The sequence below is a fragment of the Notamacropus eugenii genome, chromosome 6, assembly GCF_028372415.1.
Source record: "Notamacropus eugenii isolate mMacEug1 chromosome 6, mMacEug1.pri_v2, whole genome shotgun sequence".
NCBI classification, from domain to species: Eukaryota; Metazoa; Chordata; class Mammalia; order Diprotodontia; family Macropodidae; genus Notamacropus; species Notamacropus eugenii.
Window position 1 is genome coordinate 27,327,806 of NC_092877.1, and position 24,351 is coordinate 27,352,156.

Sequence of the window (24,351 nt, forward strand, 5' to 3'; positions counted from 1 at the left end):
ATCCATTTCCCCTAGTAGGCACAACAGACCATCACCTTCCTCCATACCTTTGCATAAGCCACTCCCTTGTCTCTGGAGTATGTTCCCTCCTCAGTCCCTCAATGTACAACTCAGGTGCCATTCCCAATGTATGATCTTTTCTGATCCTCCCACTTATTATTGTACTTCAATTCTCAAGATTAAATTGTGTTACTTTGTGCATGTATAGACACATGCACATATACACATATACATAAGTATATATTTCTGTACAGACACATACTATATACATATATCTATTTTATATTTCCATACTTGCATATACATTATCTTCTTCCAGTAAAATTTGACATCCTTGAATGGAGTAACTCTTCCTCCACTTTGAGGAATCAGCCACCTACCATAGCACCCTATACATAAAAAGTTCTTAATAAATATTTGTTGAATTTAACTGACATTAAAAAAAGAAACAACAAACAACTCCTGAATGATCAATACCAGGAACCTCTAACTATTTGTTTAATGTCTATTGAAACATCTCAGAAATTTCACCTCTTAGGTTTCTAAGTCAGCTGCCACAACTGTGTTCACTTCTGGTTTTCAGGGATTCCTAGCAAGTGCAGAACCTTACCATATTTTACCCAACTCAAAAGACTCCATTTTCAATAACTAGCTCCCTCATTCCCTCCTGTCACTCCATTCCCCCCAAATCTAGATATTCGTAACACTGAAGAAACTAAAACTTACACCCTCATAAAAAAGAAATAATTGATTTCTTTGATAATAGAACAAAAAAGAAATGAGTAAATGAATGAAAAAAAGCATTGAGTAAATGAATGAAAAATAGCATTATTAAATGCTATGTTCTAGGCAGTCTGATAACTACTGGAAATACAAATATAAATGTGAGATAATTCCTGCCCTCAAGAAGCTTACATTGGGAGGAGAAAACTCAGATCAAATAGTGGTGGCTAGGAAAGGGTGTTTTAGTCTGAGAAGTCACAGGGATGTTGAGTGGAACAATAGTGAGGTCATTTGGCATGCCCTTTCTAAGCAACGGTACTGTTGATTTGAGAACCTAATTTGATTCTATGCTAAATTATTCCCAGTTCAGAAATAATGTTTCATTTTATTACTAGTTTTACTGTATAAATAGAGAAGTGTTTTTTTTTAACTGCAACAACTTCACCACCATTGCCAGAGCAGGGGCCTGATTTTGCAGCTTGAACAAAGCCATCATTATTTTAAATAGGATTTGTGTTCTGGTAGAAACAACAACAACTGGAAGACTTTAAATGTATCAAGTCCCAAAATATTCCCTAGGACACTTCTGCCTCTTTTCCATAACAATATCTCTAACGTTTCAGATTAGCAAATATTTGTCAACCATTATGCTGAGCCCTGAGCATCCAAAAATGAAATGGAAAAATAGTCCCAACCTTCATGAAACAAGGGAGATACACTATGTAGACTACAGGTGTTGCTGTGTTCGTCCTTCGTTGCCGAAGGAGACCATGCCATTGGAGAAATGATGACATGACTTGCACTTGACTTTGTTTTGAGTGAGGAAGGGCTGTGCAGGTCACCAGCCTCACTTTCTCCTCCTGAGCCATCTGGATCCATTGACCAGATATTCATCAGGATGACTGGAGATGACCCAGGGTGCAAAGACTTCAGGTAAATACAAGTAGTGAATGAGGATCCAGAGAAGTTCTGTTAAATGCTCCCAAAGAAACTCAAAGCATCTTCCTGAATATCCCTATCTTAGTCACCCACTAACATTTTCAGTAGTGATAATAAAAATATAATTAGTGGTAATAATAATAATATCTATCGTATACATATAACACCTTGAGACCCGCAAAGCACTTTATACAAATTATCTCATTAACAGATTTACAAGAATTTGTCAGTTGCCACCCAGTGAAATAGCCTTAATTCTGAACTGCTTTATGAAAACAATATCAGCTCTTTATAGTGAAATCTGAAATTGAGTACAACAAAATGCACATAACAGTGAAGTGCTAGTTCATTCAGATCCTTCTGTCAAATTCACTGAAACATAACTTCATGCATGAAACAGAGTTCTCATAGATATATCTAAAAGTGTTCTAAACTGCAGTGTATAAAACAGCCAATTATAAAAGGAAAGGTGAGGTTTTGAGGTTTTTTTCCCTTCTAATTCTATATCCCTTTGAATTTTGTGGGAGCAGCTCAGAAAATTCATGCTTCAGGTCTAGGTGCTCAAAATACACAACTGTAGGCAGCATTTGAAAATAAGATGCCAATTCAAACATGCTAAGTATTAGTAAACTGTATTCCAGAATCTACCACTCTTAAAATGATTTCTTCCACTTCCTAACCTACGATTCATTAGAACCAAAGTACTTTTCAGACCACTTTGTTAAGTAACTTCAAATGCTCTAAATGAAACCCCACTGTTCCAAAATCCAGAGAGTCGGTAGTTTTAGTGATGGTATCCTGAAAAGAAGAGTAAAATTTCTACACTGGAAGGTTATGTTGGATTTTATCCCTTTTTTAATTCCCTTGCATTAGGAAAATGATTTTCTTTCTGTTGGCATAGAAATATTTCTAATTGTCCCTGATTGTAAAGACATTGTTGCAGAGATAGAGGGCTGAATAGGGACACAGGGAGATCTAGGCTGAACTTCCTCAGATGCCCACTGGGCCTCAGAAAGTCACTTACCCTTAATGCTGCTTGGGCAGATCTTAGGATTTACCTACTAAGACATCAATAGCTTGGGAATAGGAAGGAATTCTCATACCACAAGTCCTATACAATGACCCAGTCACAGGTCCTTCCTGTAGCCTAATAAATATCCTAAGCACTGGAATTGAGCTTGATTCCCTCTTGCTGACTACAGAAGTTGCATTTTGAATATGATTGTTAAATGAAGATTGGGGAGAAGGCTAATTAGGAGCCTGAGACAAAATTAAATTCCCTACACTCGTATCACACTCACTTTGCTTTAGTAAGCAGAGGAGAAGAAAAGTGGAAAGGGCTGTAGAGGGAATCACATCTTCAGCTCTTGCAGTAATCGCAAGGTGACTTCACCCTTGAATACCATAATAACACTTAATAGTGATTTCTGTCTCCATCCAAATGTTCACTGGCAGGCAAGTTAATGAAACCACAAAATTCCTAAGTACTCTTCTTTCCCCATTAGATTCCACTTGACTGACATTCTGTGCTCTTTGACTGGATCCCAAAATACTCAGTTGTCTTACAAACGTGCCAACTCCTTAAGCAGGAATTTGTATATGTAGGCAGTTTTAGTGAATCCATTGCTTTACAATTTAACTTTGGCAAGTGCTTGAGTTTAGCAGACTTCTTCTAATGTAAACTAATCCACTCATAGACATTTCATCTTTTGTACTCAAAACCAGTCCCTCCACCTTCTGAGGATGAACTGACTAGCCTCCTGAGCTTAAATCACAGCCTGTAACTGACTTTCAAAGTTGAAGTGTGATGATAAAAACCAGGAACGAAAGTTTCAGTTTCCTCATGACAATTTCTAGCCCTGCATTTTCTCATACAGAAACACCCACCTTTATAAGCTACATGCTTCTAGGATCAATATAAGACCACCAACAGCAGAAAGATGGTATAGTAAAATTTCATTTTTCTGTCTTCATTTGCAAAAGAAAGAGTTACATATAAATAGGATTTTTATATGCAGGGATAAACTTCTGTAAACAGCTAAAATTTTCTTTCATTTTAATCATTAATAGAAATATCATTAATACATATTATCAATACATATTATTATATCCATAGAAATATCATTAATATATATATTAAATTTTATGATTATGTAAGAGTATGTACAAAGAACCAAAATATTTGTAACTTCATTAGAAAGTCCCAGCACAGAATTTACTTTCTCTGATGAAAACTGCAACTTTTTTTATGAAGATGTATTATGTACATTTGGATAAGTTCTTAGAAGTCATTTACTTCAATGTCTTTGTTTTAGAGATCACAAAGCTGAGGTCCACAGAGGTTAAGTGAGGTGCCCAAGGTTACGCAGATAAGAAATAGAAGAACCACAATTTGGACCCAATCAAATCAAGTTAACAGGCATGTATTAAAGGCCGATTATATGCTAAGCACTATGATAAGCATGGAGGGGCACAAAAAAAAAGTCAAAAGGCAATTTCTGCCCTTAGAGAGCTCACAATCTAAAGGGGAAGATAATACCCAAACAACTGGGTCCTCTTATTCCAAATCCAGCACTCTCTACCACTCTCACCATATAACACTGTTCTAGACTGCTGCATGTGTCATGTAGACATTAAGTGACTTGCCCTAGATGACACAACTAGGAAGTATCAGAGTCAGCATGTGAAGTCCATTCTTCCTAATTCCCCCCCAACTTATTCCATTATGTCATGCTGTCTGTTTGTTGAGCATACATAAAAATTGACCATAATTGAGTCTTTTCTTAATAATTCAGGGTCTTGATCATAAACACCAGCTGCATTCTACTATAAAATAGTGATGCCTTTAGGATCTATCTATTGAGCCACATCTGGCTGTTTGCTGTTGTAAATGGCCATGGGTTATCACACTTCCCTTTGGTCTGGTTCGTTGTAATGTGCCTGTCTTCTCCCTTTGCTGCCCCTGTTACTGAATCTGCCTATAGCAGCCTCACTCCCTTTAATTTTCTGTGACTTTAGTAAACAATTAACCAAAAAATATTATCAAATACACTAGCAGAAGTTAGAAAAATCAGCAGTTGCAGACCCTTTCTTTTACAGATGAAGTTGCTGTGCATTACAGACTTTTTTTTTTCTTCTTCCCTGATTAAGGAGTGTGTAGTCAAAGTTGTTGGATAAATGAGGAATACTGGTTGATTGCTGGAAAGCTGGTGGTAACAATAGTCTACACTCATACAGTTGATAGGACTGTTGCCTAAATAAGAATTCCAAAGGCAATATGCTAGTAATTTTATCTAGTCTAGTCTAGGGTTGGTTCTGTCCACTCCCACAAACCTCTATAGAGGCAGGACTGACAGTCATCTAAGGGCTATAGTCTGAAGGATCAGAGAAAACCTGGATGGAATACTTTCTTTCCTGGTCTGGTCAATGAACCTGTAATATTCCTAATGAATTATTGTGCATTAATTGTCTTCTTAGGGTTCTATCTTAAATTCCCAAACTCTTGAAGGGGCAATACATTGTCACTAATCCCTTATTCTGAATCAAAGTGAATTAACATATTTTTCCCCTGTCACAATAGCTATAATTTAGTATGTGTGAACTCAGCACCTTTTAAATAAGGGGAGGGTGAAAGGGAAAAGAAATGGAAAGTGGGTATGAGGGAACTTTGATCATAAAACCATATATCAAGATTTACGTCATCTATTTAAATATGATGATGTTAATAAATTAAAATTGCATATGTTATCTCATTTGAGCCTCATCACAACCCTGGAAGGCCAGTGCTATTATTATCTCCATTTTACAGATGAAGAAATAAGACTGAGACTCGTCCAGGGTCACATAGCTAGAAAATGTATGAGGCAGGATTCAAACTCAGGCTTTTCTATCTCAAAGTCCAGCACTCTATCCACAGTGCCATCTAGTTACTTCCTTAAAACCAGCTCAGAAACCCAATATACTTTAAAGTATTTCTGTGTATGGGAGTAACTCCATCCCTACTTATCATACCCATTCAACCTTTCATATATTTCAGGATTCCTGCCACTGACTAAAGTGGGATCTCTGCAGATCTGTGGTGCATAGAAACTTCCATGTATTTGAAAGAAAGCTAGCCTAAATATAGGTAGTAAGAAGAAGTAAAATCCAACCTCCCCCCAAGCCAATTTGCAACCCAGGGAAGCTTATATGAAATCAGGATACTATTTCTTGGGCATATATAGAATGATAATCTAAATCTAAGCAAAGGTATGTTTGCCTAAATAGTCATTTGTTGACTCACAAAATTGGATCCATTAATTACTATATTAAAATATCATAATGGTATTCACAAAACATCAATAATATCAACAGGTTAATTAGTCTTGGGAGGTTCCCATGAACATACACTTATTACAAAACACAAATAGCCAATCAACTTTCTGAGAGAAGGATAAGGGGAAAACAAGATTTGTTCCCTTGGATCTCAAGTCAATAAAGTTAAGCTTACCTAAGCCAGAAAGGGAACATATTTCAGACTCAGGATCAGAATTAAAACCCCAGGATTGCTAGAAAAGCCTCTTAGGAAGAGTGTGTCTAAACGCACATATTAGAATTAGACCACTGACATCCCTTCTGGCTTTATGCCTTAAGACTGCTTCATTTAGTGCAACTTTTAAAATGCAAATGGAGTAAATATCTATATTCCCAGAAAACTATCTTGAAAGTTTAAACTGTTTAATGTATTTTTTCTCTCATACTTACCCTAAGACAGCTGATCCCTTTTTAAACCATCAAGAAAGCAGTTTTCTTATACATTATTCAACCTATCATAAAATGACAAAAGCTCAGAGGTGAAAGGGACCTCAGAGATTATTTAGTTCCTGAACAACAATCCCATCCAGAACAACTAATCATCCACCATTTTCTTAATGATCTCTAGGGAATGTGAATCTTCTGCCTCAGAGGAAGCCCATTCTACAAATGGACAGGTTTAATACTTTTTTTTTCACTTTATTTTTTTAAAATAATTACTTTATTTGTTTTCAGTGTTCTATAATCACTTCCATATATCTTAGATTTTTTCTCCTTCCTTCCCCCCTCCGTGCTCACTCCCTCCCCAAGATGGCTTACAATCTTGACTGGTCTAATTCTTAAGAAATTTTTCTTTACATCTAACCTGAACCTGTTTCTCTGTAACTTGCATGCATTGCTATTAACTCTTTAGTACAAAGAAAAGCAGAACAATTTTCTCTTTAGCATGACAACTTTTGAAATCTCTCCCTTAGCCTTCTCTAATTCAAGTTAAACATCCCCAATTTCTTCAATCAATCCTTGATGATTTCTATAAACTTCCTCATTTTGGTTGTTCTCCGGATGCCCTCAAACTTGCCAATGCGCTTCCTCAACTGTGATACCCAGAAATGAACACAATCTTCCAGATATTATTTGACCAACAACAAGGCTACCTCTCCTTTATTCCTAGACACTATCTCCTGATACAACCTAAGATCATGTTAATTTTCTTGGCTGCTATATCACATTTTACTTGAATTGAGCTTGCAATACACTAACATCTCCAGATCTTGGGGGAGGGGGTGAACTGTTTTCTATCCATGTTTCCCCCTTCCATCTTGTAATTAGAAGTGGATTTTGAACCCAAGTATAATACTGAACTCACATATTAAATTTATTCTTACATAATTTCACCTTGTTTACCTAGACTAATGTTCTCTTTTGGGATTTTGGCTCTGCGAGCCAAGTTAGATTTCTAACTCTCAGTGTATTAGCTATCATTTTTTTCTGTCTATGTGTTTGATAACTAAAAAGTACTGTGCAATAATGTAGCTAGGTGAATTTGGAATTAGCTGAATGTCCAGACACAAAGGACAGCCATGATGACAGTGTTTATGAAATTAACAATATAAATTTGGTGTAGTCACTCAGAAATTGAACTTGATCTAATATTGTTTTTACTAATGGTTTGGATAAAAGCATAGGATCATAATGTGAGCCTTGTGGTAAATGATCCCATCTGACATACTTTTATTCAAGTAGTTAATAGAAATGCTAAACTATGCACATGCTTGGGGCAATCCATTAAAGACTTCCTTCCATGTTTACATTGAGCCATTAATGGCCATTCTTTGGCTCCAGCCATCTAACACATTCTAAATCCTGCTAATGGTATAAACATCTAATGCACATGTATCTTCATATTCCATAACAAGAACATTAGACATTTATCAAGTGTTTGGCTAAAATTTATGAAAATTAGAACTATAGCATTTCTTTAGTGTACCAGTCCAGTAATTCCATCGAAAAAAGGAAAAGAGTTTAGTTGGACATGATGTGTTTTTGATGAAATCACACAGAATCCTTGTGAATAGTGCGTCCTTCTTCTAGTTTTCACAAACCATTCTTCTAATAGAAAATTCCAGAATTTTGCAGAAAGTAGCATCAAGTTCACTGGCCTATAGTCTTCCCTTAAAAAAAATAATTCAAGATATCTGCCTTTTACCATTCTCCCTGCCTTTGGCACCTCTTCCAATCCAAAATTATAAACTGGAAAAATGAGAGGCTATTCAGTATGCAAGAATATTCCTTTAATTAATAAATGTATCTAACATGTTTGTTTACCAATTAATGCAAAATCTTGCTTATGTAATAATGCATGATTCCTGTGTTTGAAAAACAGCTTTTATAATTCCATTTCGTCACTAAAAATTCCTAAGAATCGGTATGATTAGAGGTATTGATGACTCTAAATCTGAACTAGGATTCCATTTCTTTTTCAGGTAAAACCTTTGAATATCTCTATAATGTTTTTGGTCTTAAACAAAAAAAACAAAACAAAACTCTGATCTCTTCAATTTCAACTTTGGTTTCTTATTCTTCAATGTGTTATTTTGCTATTTATTTTTGCGGGGAAATTCTAGTCTCTCTCTGTTTCTGTCTCTCTGTCTCTCTCTGTGTCTCTGTCTCTGTCTCTCTCTCTCTCTCTCTCTCTCTCTCTCTCTCTCTCTCTCTCTCTCTCTCTCTCTCTCTCTCTCTCCTAAATTCTACAATATCCTGAAGCTTTGTTAGTTGGGGCCAATCAGGAAACTGGGTATCCTTAATGGGCCTAGGATGTTCTTTCCCCAAACAAGGGCTGAATTTTTTCACTGGGCTATGAACGAGCAACTTCCCTCTTGGAGTATAATGTGGTATTCTATTAAGGAACAGTAGTTGCTTTGCTCATATTGCTATCTGTCCTTCAAACCTGATCTAAACATCCAGTGCCCTTTGAAGTCAACGGAAGCTCTGCCCCCAAAGGAACTCACTGCTGTCTGGGCAAGAGGAAGGTAACAGATGAGTCTAACAAAAAGGAACGCAAAGAGGAAGAGTGGACGTACTCTGATTGTGACGCTCCATGTTACTTATTCAAAGGGGAAAGAATTCTAGTCCGTAAAAAAAGAAAAAAGTCAATTAGAGATTTACTAATGAGAGTATGTTACATATACAAGATGGCTAGTAGAGCTGATCTGGACTAGGAAGCAAATATCCAACATAGTATAAATAATTATGTAATCCTAAACTGATACTTTCAGCCAGAGACAATCCATACATACCTCACTCTGTCATGACAACTCTGTCACCATTCTTTCCTTCATCCTTCCTTCTCCCTTCCCTTCATCCTTCTTTCTTCCCTTCTTCCCTTCTTCCTTTCCTTCCTTCCTTCCTTCCTTCCTTCCTTCCTTCCTTCCTTCCTTCCTTCCTTCCTTTCTTTCTTTCTTTCTTTCTCCCCTTCTTCCCTTCTTCCCTTCTTCCTTCCTTCCTTCCTTCCTTCCCTTCCTTCCTTCCTTTCTTTCTTTCTTTCCTTCTTTCTTTCTTTCCTTAATTCAATCAGTTATATGACCTAGGATTAAGCCCTTATTATTTATTGCTTACATAATTTTTTAAACTGAAAAACTGGGCACTAGGGATATAAAGGTAAATATTGACTACTACAGGCCCTCAAGGAAATTAAATTCTATTCAGGAAGATAACAGGTACATACACATACATATCTATAGTATGTTGATAGGTGTATATATAGAGAGATATGTATTATGCACATACATAGGCATATACATTCATATAATACATACAGGGCAAATTTTTGTGGGAATCAGGAAAATAATCAGAAGGTGACAAGAGGTGAGTATTAGAGGAACCTGGGGATTCTAAAGAGCAGAAGTGAATTTTGATCATTTATATTCTTAGAGTGTCAACTGGAAAGGTACATGATTTACCCAAGGTGACCCAGTTAAGTGCAGGTATAGCCCCTGTTTTAGGAGGCTCAGATTCTGAGAATTTACAGCAATGGATGTTTTGAGAAAAACTCAGAAGACCATGTGTGTATAGATTATGGCTCATTGTAGATGCTTAATAAATGTTTATTGATAGTTCATGGTGTGTTTTGGGAGGAGAAGGCAGAACACAGAAGAAGAAGAGAAGGAGGAAAGGAAGAAGAAGAAGAGGAAGAAGAGGAAGAAGAAGAGAAAGAAGAGGAAAAGAAAGAAGAAGAGGAAGAGGAAGAAGAAGAGGAAGAAGAAGAGGAAGAAGAAGAGGAAAAAAAAGAGGAAAAAGAAGAAAAGGAGGAGGAGAAGAAGAAGAAGAGGAAGAGGAAGAAGAAGAGGAGGAGCAGGAGAAAAAAGAGGAAGCATAGTGTTGGAGTGGCAGATGGACTTTCCTCTTGAGAAAAGAACAAGTGAATTGGCTCTATAAGTCAGAAGCAGGACGTGAGCCTAGGTTTTCATGACTCCAAAGCTGACCTTCTATCCTGTTGTGCTGCCTCTTATTTTAAAATCACAAGGAATTGTATAATTAAGGGCCAAAGAAACTCAAAATGGTGCTGTGAGGATCAGTTGAAGGAAACACTAATGTTTAAGCTCAGAAAGAAAAGATTTAGGGAAGACATGATGGACATCCTCCAATATCCAATGGATTATCACATAGGAAAGGAATTCATCTTGTTCTGCTTGGGTGCAGAAGGAAGAATGAGGAACAGTGAAGCAAGGAGAGGCAGAGTTAGGTTTGATGTAAGCAAGATTTCCCTCACTAGATTATCCCAAGTGGAATGGAATATCTCTGGGGTTAATGAATTCACTCACATTTGTGCTGATAAATGTTTAACAACTGGCTCTCAAAAATAAGTGTGTACATATCACACTTTTAACTTTAATCTGTATTAATAACATTTTCCCCATCATTTTCTTAACTCTAAAATTCTGCAGCACAATAAACCAAGCCCTGATCTGTAGTATTTCCAAGGTATAAATGCTCAAAATGAAAATATAATAACTGTCTTTCCTGAACTGGTAAGAGCCAGCCCCAGGAAACCCCTAGTTCTCTTCTTTAAATAAAAGCTTGATGACGACTTATTAAAGATGTTAGAGAAAAGATTCTTGCTCATGTTTGTAATGGATCAGATAGCATCTGAGGTGCTGGATCAACTGTGAGACCCTATGGTTCTATTAGATTCATTATGCTCCAAGCACTATATTTTCATCTCAGGTGGTCTCAGCATTTAAAACTGTGCCTGACACATAGTAGGTGCTTTTAAAGATTTGTTGACTAACTTGCTCAGGTGCTTATACCTCAGTGAGAGCATTTGCATGCCAAGTCAGACTGTGGCCTAGGGTATTAAGGACAAGACATTATAATATAGAGGTTCAGGTGGGGGAGGGAGGAATGGATGAATGATTTCTTTAGTAAACAGGAAACTGAAGATTGCTGTTTTTTTATCCCTATATCACTAGAACCCATACAAAGGAGTAAAATGAAGAAAAGAATGCATGCAGATTAAACAGAATATTAAATATATTAACATACTTCATTAGATTACATTTTCAGATCTCAAAAGTTCTTAATCAATACTAAGCACATACAAGCCTTATGCATTCTAAGCATGCTTCACTGTTTTGTATATGTGTGCATATACAACTTTCACATTAAAACTCCAAAACTCTCATATTAAGTACTTGTCAAGGAAAGTAAAATTTGGCTGCTAGAGAATAAAGAGGCAAAATTGAAGTCTCCAGAAGAAAACGATGGAAGACATTCAGTGACATGAATCACTGAGATGGCATTACACTTGGTGAGGTGTGTGAGTGTGTGTGTGTGTGTGTATGTGTATGTGTATGTGTGTGTGAGTGCATGTGCATGTACACGCGTGTTCAGGAGCTCTGCTAAGCAGCTAAACAGCCACTTCACTAGATCTATGCCTGTGTGACAAAAACCACCTAAGCTATCCACAATAACCTCTAAGTCTTGGTGGAACAGATTTGAAGAACTAGGGCACAAAGACAAAAGGCTGGTGGTCTATGTCCCTGAGATGTATCTAACAATTTCATCTGATTTATTCTAAGTTTTAATGTTTTGATTCAGTTTAGTGGTAGTTCCTTGAGGGCAGGCACATCTGTTTTTTTTTTCTTGGAATCCCTAGAGCCTACTGAAATGTTTCACATAGAATAAGTGAGCTGATTCTACATAAAACATTTTGATGAAGTAATAAATATGTAGTAATATAATAACAAATGCTTATTGGGCTGTCTAACCATATGAATAATTTGATCACTCCACTTGAGTTTACTAATAGTGGCTCAAGCTGGGCAGGTCAAATGACCTAAATGTGCCCATGTCCTATTTTGTATCTGTACAGAAGAGGCAGAACTAAGATGTAGCTAGGTGTCCCAGTGGATAGAGTGTTGGAATTGGAGTCAGGAAAATTTCAGTTCACATCCTGACTCAGATAACTTACTAGCGTGTGACGTTGGGCAAGTCACTTAACCTCTTCCTGCCTTGGTTTCCTCAACTGAAAAACTGGGTTGATCATAACACCTACTCCATATGTTTGTTATAAAGATCAAATTGGATCGGGAGATAACATATGTAAAGTGCTTTACACACTTTAAAGTGCTATATAGATATCCATTATTATTGTTATAAAGGGCCTGGGGTTCCAGGAGAAGCATTTTTCTCAAAATTTTCTCAAAAAAATTGAAGAAGATACGAAAGTGGCCTTATTTTACATTGTACCATAACAATCTGTTTAAGTAAAGATAGTAACTTGGAACTGAAAGATGTAGGTATAAAGAAATATGATATGGTAGACCATTTTAATGAAGATAATTCTAACTAACATCTAATTTGTCTTTAAGCAATATAGTATGGACAAAGGGACACGGATTTAGAACTGGAAGGGACTTCCAAGATCAGCTAGTCCAATAGCCTTATTTTACAGATGAGAAAACTGAAGTCTATAAAGATGGAGTGACTTGCTCAGGGTTACATAGGTGTTAAGTAGCAGGGCCAGAATTCAAACCCAGGCCCTCTAGTTTCAAATGCGAGGATCAATGTCTCCATAGTTATGTTCCTTCAAATGTTTATCATAACAGAAAGCAAGTTTGACTTTTACAGTGTTAACAGACAAACTGTTTTTGTTCTAGAAATAATCACTTCAAGTTTTTTTAACCTAAAGTCATCACCAATTTCTGAGAAAAGGTGCTACTTAGAGTTTTCCCCCTTTCAATTCCACTCTTCCTGACCTAAGCTTATCCTGAGAGTCTTTTAATGACATCCAAACTTCCCTTCCCATCTCTGGCTGCCTCCTTACACCAAGCTGCGTTTCAGCGAATGTGCTCCTGTTAATCTTATGTCATTCATTCTTCTCAACTCTTTCCTCATTCATCGACCTCTCAATTCTTTTGAAAAGAAAAAACAAAACAAAATAGGAGAGGCATTATTTGTAATGGGGAAGGGTGTAAGAGGTCTGAAAACCTGAGATGCTGCTCAGGAAGCCACATGTCAGTCAGTAGATTTCTTTCTGTAGCACAAATTGACACAGCCAACTTGGCTAGGACATCATGAGGATGTTCTAAGAAGACTCAGGTCACAACTGAATTCTCCGCCCTAAAGCTCTTACATAAAGTTCCCTGGCACCAGGAACTATGTTCTCTTATCAGAAGGTAGGGACTACGGAAGGAATCCAGGCCACTGGGAAGTACATCAGGAAAGGATAAATGACTGTAACAGTACTCAACGACAAAGCATTTTTTTAGAAAATGTATCCCTGTGACTAACCACTGTTGATCTACATGTAGTCTAAATGAGGTATGTACTAGGAAAGAGACACTTGTTTTTGGTAATTTGGTCTTGTTTATACTTAAAACAATGGCTCAGGGCAGCTAGGTGGCATAATGAATACAGCACCCTGGAGTCAGGAGGACCTGAATTCAAATTTGACCTCAGACATTTGATACTTACTAGACATATGACCTTGGGCAAGTCACTTAACCCCAATTGCCTTGCCTTTCTCACTAAAGGAAAAAAAGAAACCCAATGGCTCAATACATAAAATGACTGGTGATTTTAACAAGGAGTCTAGGCCTCCACCTAAAGCACTCAGCACCGTATGATGAACAAATATCAGTATATCAGTATCCAGAGGCCAACCTTCTGGTGATGGAGACCCTCTATACTTAGGCTCATCCTTAATGGCAGAACCATAGTCCATTCCCAAGCCATATTCAAAGCTGTTCCAGCTTGGCAGGATCAGCCTGAGTTGAGATTATATTGGCAAAGCCTTTGGAAAGCTTCATGATTCAATACAAAATTACAGCTGTAAGATTGTTTAAAGTATTTCTAGGACCCTCTTGGGCAGCCCACTGGAAGATAAAATATGGAGGCATCAGAATCACTTTAATTTTGGTTAAGATCTACCTGGGATTTCTTCTATAGTCTTACCAAGAGGACTACAGCACTGGGAGGTTGGATTACCACATTCCTAGTAACGAAGGCCGTAGACATGGTAGAGGAAGAGTTTCAGCTCAGGTCTGCTGCCCTCAAGGCTGACTATTTACTAGGCCACAACATCTGTCAGACTGGACTTGACAAGTTGCAATACAATAAATACTTAGAAAAACAACCATGATTTTACATATCTTTAAAAAAAAAAAGCAACTAATGACTCCTCTGCACCACCACATAGTCTATGTGAATTTTCACACTTCTTTTGTTTAAAATAGATGACAGACATTTAACTGCTGGTAAATTTCTCCATCTCTCTTAATGAAGAACCAGAGGAAGAACACTGGATGTGAAGTCAGGGGAGCTGAGTTTGAATGGTGGCTCTGCCACATATAATCTATGTTAACTTGGGCCACTCACATGACCTCTCTAGGTCTGCTTCCTCTTCTGCAAAATGAAAGAATTAATTAGATGGCTTTGAAGGTCTTTTCCAGCCCTAAATCTGTGTTTCTGAAAGTTCAAGGATTTCTGCAGAATAACCCATCACCTCTTTTTATGTAAATTTATGTTGAATAAGGTTTACAAGCATAATTGCATTAGATCTCAAATTTTCTCATTAATTTATGTGTAGAGAGGAAAGTAATAACTTAGCAACTATCTAGAGTAAAGGAAGGAGAGATCCAAGATGAGGCGGGAAGGAAGGGTGGTCATGGTAAATAGAACACGTGGGTAATAGTTAGGGACTCCCGAGTTTTGTTCTTCAGACACTAATTGTGTAGTTCTGATCAAGTCACTTAAATTCCCCCAATCTCAGTTTCCTCATCTGTAAAAGAGGAATAAAAGCACCTCCTTAAGAGGGTTGGTGAAAGAATAAAATGCATCACATATGTAAAGTGTTTGCAAATTTTTTAATGCTATTATAAAATGAAAGAGTTACTCCAATTAATGCTTTAGCTGATGTGATGCTATGGGGGAGGTTGGGTAGGGAGTTCTGAGCCACAAGAGTCTAAGCAGACTGGATGTCTGTCCTGAGTCCAGCATCATTATTGTGTATAACAGGGAATAGGGGGCCAGAAGGTTGCCTTAGGAGGAATGAACAGACTCAGGTCAAAACCAGAACACATCAGTGTTCTCATGTTGATCAGTAATCAGTTCAAGCCCTTAAGTAGCCCCTGGAGTAAGACAGAGAGATCCAATCTTAAAGTGCGTGTGTGTGTGTGTGTGTGTGTGTGTGTGTGTGTGTGTGTGTAGCTGAAGTGGAAAAAAGAACCCAAATTCACCATTCTTTCTTTCAATCACTGCTAGAAAATAAAGGTCTGGTAGGTAAATGTTGCTGCTAAATTTTGAATCACAGATTGATGACATCAGCTCCCTTACTAATTGTCATTTCAGACTCAAGTCAGCTGCCACCCACTTCCATCAGATTCTCCTATCTATAGTAATTAGCCTTACCAAAGGGACTGTAAAAGCAGAGTGGAATTAGAAGCATACTTTGCCTAATTAAGACTCAAATCCACCTTCCAAGAAATGTTGTGATTTCTCATTTAATGAGATCTTGATTCATCTGGGAACAAGGAAAAAATCCCAGAATTCAGTTGGGATTCATATTGATCCAGACTGCTCACTAGTAGTGCATTGTAAAAAATGTGTATACATACATACATACATATATATATATATATATATATATATATACACACACACACACACACACACACACACACACACACATATATGGGTATATACATATATATGTATACATACATATGCATATATACATATGTATATGCATAAAACCATTCTGGCAGGCTTTACCTTAATGGGCTTATTAGCATCAGTGTTGTCTTTGAACTTTTCTTGTACAGTTTCTGCAAGCTGACAGAGCAAGGCACCGTTATCCAATTTCTCCATAAATGTTTCTGCTGTTATCTCATTACCTGTAAGAAACAAAAAGAAATGAAAGGAAATAAGGGCAGGAAGGTGGGTTTCAAGTTGGAAACGATGTTTGAGATCATCTATTCCAACCAATTCATTTTATAGCAGAAAAACTGAGGCCTATAGAGAGGTCATGGCTTGCTGTTCCAATGTCTTCTAAACAACAGTACCAGAATTTGAACTTCTGACTCTGAATCCAGTGTTCTTCTGAGTACATCACACTGTTGCTCCTAGATAACATATCTGTGCAAACATGACTATCAGAATCATGAGAAATACCTCATTTTATATGAGCAGAATTATTACTTCATGTCAAAAAAAAATTATTAGATTTATGTTCTTGTTGGACAGCATGAATAACTCCTTAAATAAAGGTCTATTCTTTCCCCAGTGTGACACAGCTAGGTGGTGCAGTGGATAGAGCACCAGTGCAGGGGTCAGGAGGTCCTGAGTTCAAATCTCACCTCAGACACGACACTCACTAGTTGTGTGACCTTGGACAAGTCACTTAACCCCAATTGCCTCATCCTGGGTCATCTCCAGTCATCCTGATGAATATCTGGTCAATGAATTCAGATGGCTCTGGAGGAGAAGGAAGGCTGGTGTCCTGCACAACCCTCCCTCACTCAAAACAAAGTCAAGTGCAAGTCATGTCATCATTTCTCTGATGGTATGGTCTTCTTCAGCAACTAAGGATGAATACACACACGCATACATTCTTTCCCCAGCATAGTTCTAATGCACAGTAAATTTGTTTTACATAACTTTGGTTGTAGTATCCTTCAAAGTATGGAAAGTTAAGAAGAACCATTATTTGGTTAGTCAAAGGTAATGAAAACCAATCAGTTAAGTTGTTAAGAACAGTTTTACCAGTGATAGTATAAGTCAGGTGCACTGACTATTCCCTGTAATCTAAAGTACAAAGCACTAGGCTAAGCATGGTGGTATACACTTCTAGTTTCTGCTCCTGGAGACCAGGATGGAAAGGTGGTAGATCATCTGAGCTGCCATGGGCTAAGCCCATGATGGGTCTTTGCTGAGTTCAGTACCAATACTATGAGCTCCTAGGAACAGTAAGCCACTAGTTTGCCTAAGGAAGAATGAACTGACAGGGAGAAGGAAATGGATTAGGTGAAAATTTCTAAGCAGATCAGTAGTGAGATCAGGTTCTGTAAGCAGTTGGCAAGTCACCATGTCTTTGAATATTTTTCCCTATTTCAGGCACCCTCTCACCTTAACAGATTCTATTGTTTAAAGCCAAGTTGGAATCCTACTTATGTCACACAGTCTTTGCCATTCACTTGAGGTTTTATTCTTTTATCTCTATTTTGAATTTTGAAAGCACTATCTGCCCTATCTATTTATTACTTAGCATATACTAATAATATCCAAATGACATCATAAATGTAAAGTGCTTTGTGAACCTTCAGGTGCTATATAAATGTTAGTTCTTAGTTATTACTATTATTTTTATACACTGTCTTTTTACAATTATTTACCAACTCATGTTATTCTTATCTGCACAACTAGAATGAAAGCTCTTTGAGAGTCTTGAGCTAATTTGTATTCCCTATACTGCCTAATACAGTTTTGGGAACACTGGTTTTTGGAATTGGGTCTGGACTTCTGATACCATTGGGTTATGTGATCAATCAGTAAAAAGATGGGAAGACAGGTAACATTCTGAACTCATCGCAATAGCCGATTATGGGACTTGTCTCCAACACAATTTTACTTACCTTTACTTTCCAACACTCCCCCACCCAAATCCTTCCCCATGATGTTCAAGCTCCAGTATTTTCCCTCCTGAGACATGAGGTGTTGACCCCTCCAGGCAATTATACCATGAACTGCACAGCACCACAGCAGATGATCAGATACCAATGGAAAAATTTCACTCTCACCCTCTGCTCCCAGATCACCTTGTGACTGAAGCACAAAGAAGGCTGTCTCTGGAGTTAAAGGACTTGAGTTCAAATCCTACTTGGATGGTTTTTACCATGTAGCCCTGGGTAAGTCATAACTCCTTGAGTTCCAGTGTGTCATCCATAAAATGAGAGAATTGGATGAGGGCCTCTGAGTTGCCATGGAGATCTCAATATATGACACTTAAAGTCAAACTCAAATGCCTCCTTCTTTTTTATTTTGGGTAGAATAAAATATGAGCAGGTATGGATAGCTTGTAATCTGCATCATAGATATCAATTATAATTCCTCCCAAGTCCATGCATCTTCCCAACCTCCCTTTCACATCCATCAGGACTCTAGGTTGTTCACACAACCTTGGTGACATCTTCAATGCCTTACTTTCCTTCACCTCACATATACATATTCAATCAATTGTTCAATCTTATTTCTAGTTTCATATCTCTCGCATCTACCCTCTTCTCATAAAGCCTCCACCCTAGTTTAAATCCTAATCAATTCTCACTTGTATTATTGAACTCTCGGTCTCAGGTCTTTTTCCATTACAGTTCACGTACCATACAACTGATAAAAGTAATTTTCCTAAAACACATGTCCTTTCCCTAGTCAATAAACTCTTGTGGCTCCCTACTGAGTCTAGGTTGAAAATTATTCCATCTTCATCTTTTATTTTCATTTCTATTTTGTGTAAGTTTTATAATATGCATAATTATTTGTAAAGAAGGACCAAATTAAATAAATAAGTAAATATACACATATTCTTCCTCTTCTTTTTTTTTAACTGATATGATAGCCCAAGATTTTACAAGTTCAGAGACTATTGGCCTGAGGTACAGAGAGGTTAAGTGATGTGTCTATGGTCAATCTGATTGGGTCAGAACCAAGGTCTTCCTAAGACCAAGGCTGGCCCTCTACTCCGGATGTCACACTGCCTTATACACATGATAGGCCTTTATCAGTGTTTTTGAATGAATATATTGATTAAAAAATTAATGGGAAAAAGATAGTTAAGTTAGGCCCCCAAAATAAGTGAAATACTTTGGAAACTTCAGTACAACCCTTTTACCTCACTCTCAACAATATCTAGGTATCTTTTATTCATAAGCTAATTTTTAAGAATCAAAGGCTGAAGCCTTTGAGCAATGGATGACCCAACTGGAAGAAAAGACTTGGTAGTTTGGTTTAAAGTGAAATTCACTAAACCTGAGACATTTGGATTGCATAAAAAAATCCAAAACCACCATCTGTTTGATGTGAAACTTCTTTTGGGGGGCATGATGTTGAACTTGGGGAATGGGAATCATTTTTATGCTTCATTTTCTCCACAAGATAGTTCACATTTTAGCCCCTCGTGAGTATAATGATTTCTGCAGGTGGCCAGACATCAGTAGCTATGTGTGCTCACCACAGAGGTAGCCTAAGCAGACCTGCCATTATTTCAGAAATATATGCAGCACAACTGGGGCCAGGAATGAAAGGAATAGTTTCAAGATACAAAAAAAGTCAGCTAACAATTTTTATGCCTTATTTTCCAGATTGGCCTATATTTTCTCATGCTAATGAGGAAAGTATTTTCCATTTTGTTTTTCTTATTCATGACAACAGGTATTTTATATGTGTGTGTGTGTATATGTGTATATATATGTATATATATATATGTACATATATATATGTAAATTTTTGGGGTGGACATTTTAATCAATTTTGTTTCAGTTTCCAGGGTCAGTAATAACGCTTCACTATAGGAATTTCTGTTGTTATCCAGAAAAAGCAATTTGCCAAATTTATTACCAATGCAAAAATGTTCTTACCAATATACTATTCAACGGTACTGCTCAAATATTTTAAAGATTCCAGTGATAAAAAAACAAGATGAACTCAATACATAAAACATATGCAAAAAAGTCTTATACACAGAAAAAAATCAATCTTTCTTTGTCAAAAATCATCCTAATTAAAATCAACGTTCATTATGAATTTACTCCAAAGGCCTAAATAAGTACTTTTTCTATGTTATGTCAGAGAATTTTTCTCATCCTGATTTTTATGAATGCTTGAAGAATGAGCTTACATTGAACATCTGTCTCTAATGAAAAATATATTAGGTGTCAGCTTTCAATTCTGTGTATTTTATAGCTCTAAAAGGTGGGATTTCTTTGCTAAAACAGATACCCTGACATATTTTATAGTTGAAATTCACTGACTCAAATGAAGGAAATGTGCAAAGGCTAAGAAAAAAATCAGTATTTATACATGTATATTATATATATTTGATATATGTATATAGTATCCTCATTTATATCTATATATGCACACATCAAGGGCAGTGCTGATGCTCTCATGGGGTAAAAATTCTATACCATGTGAAAGATTTTTCTTACTGCCATGTTGTTTGACTGGGGTGGGTATAAGGTTGGTGACTAGACATGAAATCAGAGTTGTGGAGCACAGATCTTTATTACCCAGAAGATGAATTGGTTGACTAATCAATTAATTAAAGCCATTGTCTCCAACCCCCTGCTCCAGTGATTGAAGGCTTTGGCCTTCTGATTATTCCTCAAGCCATCTTTAATAGCTTCTTTGCAAAACAGAAACAAAGTCTGGGACAAATCTGATTCAGTGTTGTTACTGGAAAATGCCCCCCCCCCAGTTTGCCAGAACTCACAGATGTGAAATCAATGTGTCCCTGAATTCTTTTTTAAAGATTTTTTTAGATGAGGAAGTTAGCTGGTACTCGCTAGCTATGTCACTTAACCGCTGTATGCCTCAGTTTTCCCAACTGTAAAATGGTGATGATAATAACATCTGCCTCACAGGGTTGTGGCGAGGATCAAATTAGATAATATTTGTAAAGCATCTGGCACATAGTGGACAATTAAGAAACATACATTTCCTCTTTTAAAAAAAATAGCCTTCCTGGCCTGCATCCAAATTTTAGTCCATCCCAAAGTAATCATTTGCCATCGTATGGACACAGATGAAACACTACCATATATTTTAGAACTGCAATAGCCTATTCAATTTAATTTAATAAGCTAACCAATTAATTGATTTTAAAACATTGAGGATACAAAGAAAAAAATAAAACAGCCCTTACCCTCAAAGAATCTACATTTGATTGGATGGCTCAACAACATATACAAAGAAACATCAAAACAAAATACTTTTAGAGTAAATATAGAGTCATTTCAGGGATTTGAGCGAGAGAACAAAGGTTTACTGAGAAGGCCTTCTCTCAGTGGTGGCATTTATACTGAGTTCAAATGGAGGTAGCCATGCCAAGCAGGGCAGGTGAGGAGGAAGAATATTCCAGGTACTAGAAACAGCCTGTATAAAAGAATGAAAACTGCCTACAGCGAACAGCAAGTAGCCTGTATTGGTTGAACCAGAGAGTGAGGAGGGAGTGTAATATATAATAAGACTGGAAAGGCAGTGTGGAACCCATTCATAAAGGCAGCTAGGTTGTATAGTGGTTAGAACATTGAGCCTGTAGTCAAGAAGACTTGACTTTAAATCCTGTCCTAGATACTTATCAGCTGTGTGAACCTTGGGCAAGTCACTTAACCTTTATTTGCCTCAGACTCCTTAAGTGTTAGAGGGGAATAACGGTCCCTACTTCCCCCGAGTTATTGTGAGGATCAAGTGAGGTAATACTTGTGAAGCATTTAGCACAATGCCTGATGTGGCTGTAGCCCAGTTGTTTCCTCTTCTTTGTGACCCCATTTGGAGTTCTCTTGGCAAAGATACTGGAGTTATTTACCATTTCCTTCTCCAGCTCCTTTTATAGATGAAGAAAGTGAGGCAAACAGAAGTTAAGTGACTTGCCCAGGACTATACAGCTAATAAGTGTCTGGAGCCGGGTTTGAACCCAGGTCTTCTCAACACTAGACTCAGTATTCTAGCCACTGAATCCCCAGTTGCTTTCATAGGAACAGATAAGAATACTTCTTCATTCCTGCAAAGACACAGCACATACTCCATGGGGTTCCCCTATTATGAAAAAAATTGCTCATTTACCACTCAAGACAGGTAGAATTCCTATCAATCGGCTGATCGGTATTAAATCATTAAAGAAAATTGCAAGGCCCAATGTTGATCGGATGACATGGAATTGAACTCATTAAGATGAGTCTTCCTGACTTCAGCCCAGCATTCTGTCCACTGTGCCACCTAGCTGTCCCATCTGACATAGGAGGCAGTAAAGAAAGGCTGGCTGTTACTACTACTACTATTACTACTGCTTTATTATTATTATTATCATTTATATATAGGAAAAAAAGAAAGAGAGAGGAAGAAAGATAGAAAGAAAGAAAGAGAAAAAGAAAGAAGGAAGGAAGGAAGGAAGGAAGGAAGGAAGAAAGAAAGAAAGAAAGAAAGAAAGAAAGAAAGAAAGAAAGAAAGAAAGAAAGAAAGAAAGAAAGAAAGAAAGAAAGAAAGAAAGAAAGAAAAAGAAGGAAGGAAGGAAGGAAGAAAGAAAGAAAGAAAGAAAGAAAGAAAGAAAGAAAGAAAGAAAGAAAGAAAGAAAGAAAGAAAGAAAGAAAGAAAGAAAGAAAGAAAGAAAGAAAGAAAGAAAGAATCCTCAGGCTGATTCTCCAAGGTGTCCTTGTCATAGTAAGAACTTAGCTGTCTATTGACCTGAATTAACAGGATCACAGATTTACGGCTGAAAGGAACCTTAGAGGCCATCTAGACCTTATTTCACAGAGCAGGAAAATGAGGTACAGAGAAATCACCTGATTTGCCAAAGGTCACCCAGATAGTGAACATCTGAGGCAGGATCTGACCCTCTATTTTCATGGTTCTAAGCCCAATGCCCTATCCATTCCATCATGGTGTCTCTCCTCTTCATAGAAGGGTATGGAAGGACTGAAGAACAGGGATGGGAGATGAGCCCAAGTGTCTAAATGGGCTTCATGTTGAGCATGTGAAGATGGTAGCCAGGCATATTTCGGCATTGAGGTATGAGCTCATTGCATCAGGTAAGAGGCGAGGGTTGTAGGAAGAGGCTCCTTCAAAGGTGCTTCTGAGGGGAGCACAAACGTCTCTTCCAAAGCGGAAGAGAACAACATTTGACTCAACTGCTCACCTGAACTCTTATCCTCCCAGGGTGAAATTTTGAGAGTGCAAAAGCATCAGTCCTAGAAATATTAAATAGCTCTTTGCATTGATATGGCAAATAGTTCAATTCCATTTGCGATTCACAGATTTCAGCTTGGTATTTCTATTGAGAATAAATGATAAAGGCTCTGTTGGGGAGGTTCCGATGCTAGATTAGACAGTGACTGATCTAGGTGAGGTTATCTCAACTCGTGAACATTACCTTGATTCTTTAAACTCTTGACATTCACACAAGATGACGTTTCCTAAGGAAATTTTATTGAATATAGAAAGAACATGAGAAGCTTGAATCCTAAGGAGCTGAGAAAAGGCAATTAATAACTTAAAATGATAGAGGAGGAATAAGTAAAACTAAAAATTCATCCAGATGCATGCTATATTTGACCACATCCACAAAGGAGACATTTAGTATTTAAAAAAGTAAAAATCAAATTTCTTAGAACTGAAATTCCTTCTTTGGTTGAAGACAGGGCAGAGGTAATGGTCTGGATTTGTGATTTTATCAGCGGAGGAAACAACCCTCTATGAATGCAGATAAATGACTTGTTTGAGGCTTATAATTTCTTTGAGAGCATTATCTAGGATAATTAGAGGCTACATCTGGAGGTTATTTTCCTAGGATTACCAGATAAGTTCTCATAAGCAGACTTGAATTCAGGTCTTCTGAAGATATGAAACAGATACAGGGAAAAGTATTATGTGGAATATCATATTGTCTATTTTCATTCAGAGAATATGCCTTTTCCAATATTTGTAATATGCTATATTAACTCTTTTTTTTTCTTCTGTGTGTGCATGAGAGGGGTACAGAGCAGTTTTGTATATTTTAGAATTTAAGATTTTCAAGAAGCCAGAGCCCATATTTTTTTGTAAGTAACCTCTATGTTTTCCAAGATACTGATGCCAAAACAATAGATGTTCAAACTATTATTTTGAGTCATGTTCATCCTTTGTTGCTGA

At 37.2% G+C, this 24,351-nt stretch overlaps 1 protein-coding gene across 7 annotated transcripts in view; it reads right to left on the reverse strand.

Annotated features, from left to right (window-relative positions):
- GAS2 (growth arrest specific 2) overlaps nt 1-24,351 on the reverse strand; it is a 147,870-nt gene that overhangs the window by 104,308 nt on the left and 19,211 nt on the right. For all 7 annotated transcript variants that reach the window (XM_072619321.1, XM_072619324.1, XM_072619326.1 and 4 more), the window contains exon 3: nt 16,228-16,349. In XM_072619321.1, the coding sequence (XP_072475422.1) occupies nt 16,228-16,349 (122 nt within the window). The remainder of the gene's footprint in view (nt 1-16,227; nt 16,350-24,351) is intronic.